Source organism: Meriones unguiculatus, chromosome 12 (assembly GCF_030254825.1).
Source record: "Meriones unguiculatus strain TT.TT164.6M chromosome 12, Bangor_MerUng_6.1, whole genome shotgun sequence".
NCBI lineage: Eukaryota > Metazoa > Chordata > Mammalia > Rodentia > Muridae > Meriones > Meriones unguiculatus.
The window spans coordinates 31,867,818-31,873,817 of NC_083360.1; the positions used below are offsets into that span (position 1 = coordinate 31,867,818).

Below are 6,000 nucleotides of genomic sequence, written 5' to 3' on the forward strand. Positions count from 1 at the left end.
TGACGCAGTCACTTGTATGCCCACACATACAGGCCCTTTTCCAGTCTCCCCGACTAGAGCCAGCCTTGGCCTGGGGGTCAGCAGGACATGCAGAAACCACCATGAATGTGGAGGGTCGAATACGGCACCCTAAGCATGATGGGCTTTTAGAGAACTTCGCACCCAGGGCCCCCCAAGACATCCTGTCCTGCCTATGTCATGAGACACCCCCTAACCAGTCACTGCTGCCTTCTCATTGCAACCACTAACACCTCATGTCAGGGCCCACTGTACCTACCTGCAGACTGGTATCCATGCCCTATCATGACTTCAGTGAGTCTAACCCTAGAGAGTCTGCTGTGGAGTGGAAAACTGCACAAGTGGTTCTCAACCTGTGGGTCACAACCCCTTTATAACAGAAATAAAATTACAGGTGTAAAGTAGCAATGAAAGTAATTTTATGGGGGGGGCAGTGCTGAAGAGATAACGCAGCGAGCGGTTAAGAACACTGACTGTTCTTCCAGAGGACTCAGGTTCAATTCCCAGCACCACATGGCAGCTCAAAACTGTCTGTAACTCCAACTCCAGGGATCTGACATCCTCACACAGACATACACTCAAGCAAAATAATCAACGCACATGAAATAAACATAAATTATTTTTAAAAAACTATGGTTGGGAGGTCACAACATGAGGAACTGTATTAAAGGGTTGCAGCATTAGGAAAGTTGAGAGCCACTGCTCTATAGCTTACCTTCTGCTTCATGGGCTCTCAGCATCTTGCCCTACACACACAGCCATGGACCACTCCTGCTGAAGATGAGCTCACTGACCTGTTCATCCTGCTCTACAGTTTCTTCACTGCTGCTGTTTTCATTCCTCTCACATTAAAAAACAAACAAACAACTATCTACAATTTCTCAAATTTTGCCTCCAAGAAGTAGCCTCTGGCGCTAAAAGCATAGCTCAATGGGAACACTGGTGATTGGCATTTGTGATCAGCTCCCAACACACACACAAACAGGAAGGCAGGCACAAACACCATTCTCTCTTTTAACTGACCACCCACTGCTCCCAGCCCCTTATCTAACTTTTCCTCAAAGCATCTATCCTGATGATTTTCACCTTAGTTACTGTCTCTCTCCCCATCAAAACCTACTCTGTGAAGGAAGGGGTTTATCCTCTTTCCTCTCCTGCTTTATAATTCAGGCCTAAACATGTGAACACAATCTTCTATTGTCACAGATAGCCTTTGCAACAACTTAATCTTGAATTTTTTCTTTTTCTTTTTTTGGTTTTTCAAGCCAGGGTTCCTCTGTGTAGCCCTGGCTGTCCTACAACTCAAGAGATCAGGCTATATCCTTGAACTCAGAGATTTGCCTATCTCTGCTTCCTGAGTGCTGGGATTAAAGGTATGTGTCACCACTGCCTGGCTTCATCTTTTTTGTTTGTTTGTTTGTTTGTTTTTTGAAAAAGGGTTCCTCTATATAGCCTTGGCTGTCCTGTACTCCTTTGTAGACCACGCTAGCCTTGAACTCAGAGAGATCTGCCTACCTCTGCCTCCTTGAATGCTGGGATAATAGATAAAAGGTATGTGTCACCATCGCCCGGCTCATCTTTTTTTCTCAGAGGCAGAGGTCTTTAACCACTCAGACATCTCTCCAACACCCTCACAGGAATTTTCTGAGTGTTATGTTCTGGCTACATATGTCATCTCCAACACCCCAGTCTCCTACATTAGTCCTGACTCTGACCCTGGACAAGACTGTTTTCCTACTGGAGCCTCAGTTTCTTCAAATGTAAAACGAGGAGCCTGCACATAAGCTCAAATATCTTTCCTGGCTCTGGCATCTCTTAAAATTTGTAAGAGGTAAGACTTGGCCCAGCCCCATTCTAAAGACAACCCAGGCACTTGGTAAATATTTGATTTCTTTGTTGTTGATTCTCCTGTTACACAGGAATCCGAGGTGTCCGAGAATGCAGTCTGAGCAGAACAAGTAAGTTCCAAGTCCCACTTCCTTCTCTGACTCGCCGAGCAACCTTATACTGTTGTTTGTGACACAGGAGAGATGAAACACGAAATGGGGGCTGAGAAATATGAAGTCTGAGTCCCATTTGTTCAGTCATAAACCTGTGAACAGGGTTCCTTCAGGCCGTAAATCTAACCCCTCCCCGTACTCCCCACCCTTACAAAAAGCTCTTCTTAAGGCTGAGGACACAGCTCAATAGTAAAGTAGCTATCTAGGAAGCACAAGGCTTCGGGTTCCATCCTCGCCTATCAAAAAACAAACAAAAAAAACGGCACTTTAGCCAGGTGCAGTACACAAACAGGCCCATACAGGAGATTGAGGAAGTACAGGACCAGCCTAAGCAACCAACAGTGGGCTGATGTCCTAATAATAATAATAATAATAATTTAACAACAGGATTTGTTGCTCTTGTAGAAGTCCAGAGTTCAATACCTAGCACCCACATGGCGGCTTATATCTCTCAGTATCTCCAGTTCAAGAGGATCTTCTGGCCTCTGCAGGCACCAGACATGCATGTGGTGGTGTGGTGGTAGCTGTGTATACATACAGGCATACATATAATCTAAATAATAATAAAAAAAAAAACTAGCTAAAATTAAAGTAAGTTTAAAAGGAGCAAAGGATGCAGCTCAGTGGCAAGGTGCCTATCTAGCCAGCAAGAAGTCCAGGGCTAATCCTTAGCACCATACACACATATACACACACACACACAAAAAAAAAAAATTACTAAACTCCTGCACAAATTTTTGATAATAAAGGTTCAAAGTTGAAGACCTATAGCAGTTAAAAAAGTCACCAAGCAGCTGAGCACTCTGGGAGGCAGAGGCAGGCATATTGCTGTGAGTTCAAGGCCAGCCTGGTCTACAAAGTGAGTCCAGGACAGCCAAGGTTACACAGAGAAACTCTGCTGTCAAGAAAGAGAAGGAAGGAAGGAAGGAAGGAAGGAAGGAAGGAAGGAAGGAAGGAAGGAAAGAAAAAAAGAAAGAGGAAAAAGTCACTGAAAATCAGTTGAGTTGAAGAACTCTAACATTTTTTTTTTTCAAGACAGGGTTTCTCTGTGTAGTCATGTCTGTCCTGGAACTCAACTCTGTAGCCCAGGCTGGCCTGGAACTCAGAGATTCACCTTCTTCTGCCTCCCAAGTGCTGGGATTAAAGTCGTGAGCCACCATCACCCGGCAAGAACACATTTTTAATTTTTTTTTAAAGATTTATTTATTTTTTTTATGTATATGAGTGTTCTATCTGCATTTACATCTGCCAGAAGAAGGAATCAGTTCACATTATAGATGGTTGTGAGCCACCATGTGGTTGCTGGAAATTGAACTCATGACCATTGGAAGAGCAGACAGTGCTCTTAACCACTGAGCTATCTCTCCAGCCCCCACATTTTTAATTTTTAGAAACAGATTTTATTTAGGTGTCTGTGTGCGTGTATGCCATGAGAGTGCAGGTATGTGGAGAGGATGGAAGGTGTGGTTCTCCCAGGCTGGGGGAGTAAGAAGTAGTTGGGTGCAGTGTTCCCTGCAAGGGTAGCACACACTCTTAACTTCTCCCACCTCATTGAAAAAAACAAATAAACAAACAAACAAAAAAACAGACAGGATCTCTCAGAGCTAAGATTGGCCTCACATTCCCTATCTAGAAGGGGGATGACCTTGAAATTCCGACCCATCAGAGCACTGGGACTACAGACATGCAGCAGGTCTAGGCAGTGCTGGGGATGAAACAAACCCAGTGCTTTGTAAATGCTGGGCAAGCCCTCCATCAACTGACCTACATCCCACTCTCCGACTCAATTTTTAAAATTAACTATTTAGAGACAGGGTTCTAGTCTGTAGTACATACAGGCTGACCAAATAGTACTCCACACGCAGATCAAGCAAAAGCAATTCTCCTGACTACCTTTCTAGTCTGGGATTACAGGTGTGCACCACCACACACCACACACACACACACGCCAGGAAAAAAAAATAATTAAGGAAAGACACAGAGGCATTTCCGCTCCGTGCTTTCTCCCTCCAGAGCATATCAGCACCGTTGGGAACAAAAATCCCATGCTCCTACAGTGAGGAAATGACCTACTGGCGGCCCAGTCCTTGAATTCAGGATGGAGGAAGTGACTGTCCACCGACCGAAAGCCAGGAAGTGGAGGCACATATCCAGTCCCTTCCCCCACCCCTAAAATTCTGCCTTGGCCTTTCTAGAAAACTTTTGGAAGTTGACTCTGGTAGACCTAGGCACGGAGCCACTCACACAGGTGGATGGGAAACAGGCGGCAGAACGTTTCTGGCGCCGCAGGGCAGGAAGCTGCCAGGTGATGCGTGAAGGGGCCACAGGCCCTGCTAAACCAATTTTGAAGTTACTCCCACACAACTCTTCCCCTCAAGGTGTCCTGCTATTACCCCGCTGGTTTCAAAGACCAAAGGAGGACTCAACGATTCCCTGGGAAGACTTGAAACTCTTCTCCACGTGAGGCGGAGATCTTTGAGCCTCGGGAAGAACGGTCTGATAGCCCCTTATTGTGTTTCCAGGACCCCTCCCCAAAACCCCAGTCTCCAAATACCTTGGAGAACTTTGGGTCTACAAAAACCTAGAATCCAGGGTAGCTCGGAATCTCAAGTCCTGAACTCTGGAAGACCCTGTGCTTCCCATATTCCAGAATCTCCGACCACAGAGAATCTCAGGCCCCTTGGCTTTCTTACTCAGGAGACCAGCCGGGTCTGCATACCTGGGGACCCACCTCGGGGGAAGTCGTCCCACGCTCCGGCCGCTAGGAGCCCTCAGCCTTTGGGACGACCCGCCCCCACTTCTAGAGACAAGACCTCCAAGTCCGGAGGGAGCAACAGTGTTCGGTCCTCCCACCCTGCCAGGTTCCTGCCCAAGATCCCAGACCCAAGAGCATCCAGACATCCAGAAACCCGCGAGCGGCGGGCAGGACGAAGCGGCCCCTTCTTACCCGCTAGCGCCGCCATGGTCCTGGGCGCGGACACCAGGAGCAGGACCACCCGGCGGCAGTGGCTCAGGTCCGCGCCCGCTTGCGGTCTACGGAGGAGGTCGTCTCTGCCTCTGCGGCGGGAAGGATGCACCGCCTACGGGGCCCGGGGAGGACCAAACCGCACCTGGCACTGGGACCCGCCTGCCGACGCCCCGCCCACTTAGGTTTCCGCCCTGACGCCCCGCCCCGCGCGAGCTCCGCCGCGTCTCTGGCGCCCCCTAGCGAGCGGGTCACCGGGGTGGTTCAGTATAGGCTGGAGGTCGCATCGCAGGCAGAGCAGTCACACACATAAAACAAAAATATTAGCTGGGAGTGACTCGGAGAGCTCCGGCTGGCCTCCAACTTGTATTGTCAAAGATGGCTTTGAAGTCTTGGCGCTTCTACCCGTTTTGAAAGCGCTTTGGCTGTAGACACGAATCACCACAACCAGTTTCCTACCAGTTTTGATTCGCTGAGTGCACAGGTACCGAACTGTGGTACAACTGACGTACTGCAGATGCTGTGGAGTTTGGATGCCCCATTAGGAGAACAGGAACAGCGTGCTACCGGGGTGCAGGCCCACATCTCCGGGCCTCCAAATTGTTCAAAACACAACAGCCAGCTATTTTATTAAACTTCTTTGGATGTTGATAATAAGGGTGGGAGGGGCAACCTAGTGGTCAAGAGCACTGGCTACTCTACCGGAGGACCCAGGTTTGAGTCTCAGCATCCACATGGTAGCTCACAACCATCCATAACTCCAGTTCCGGGGGATCCGACTCACACATATGATGCACAGACATCATGCAGTCATAACATCCATAAACATAACTTTTTTTTTTTTTCAGTTCTTTGAGGCAGGATTTTTCTGGGTAGCCCTGGCTGTTCCCGTTGCTCTGTGGACAAGGCTGGCCTCAAACTCTGAAATCTGCCTGCCTCTGCCTCCTGAGTGCTGGGATTAAAGGCGTGTGTCACCACCGCCCAGCTACAGAATGACAACTTTTAATTTTTTTTTTA

The 6,000-nt window shown here is 48.1% G+C and overlaps 1 protein-coding gene across 1 annotated transcript in view; it reads right to left on the minus strand.

Annotated features, from left to right (window-relative positions):
- The window catches only part of Limk2 (LIM domain kinase 2), a 70,348-nt gene extending 65,189 nt beyond the window's left edge, over positions 1-5,159 (minus strand). Inside the window, exon 1 of the mRNA XM_021652132.2 lies at positions 4,966-5,159. Within this exon, the coding sequence (XP_021507807.1) occupies positions 4,966-4,981 (16 nt within the window). The 5' untranslated portion in view covers positions 4,982-5,159. The remainder of the gene's footprint in view (positions 1-4,965) is intronic.
- Positions 5,160-6,000: the final 841 nt, after the last annotated feature.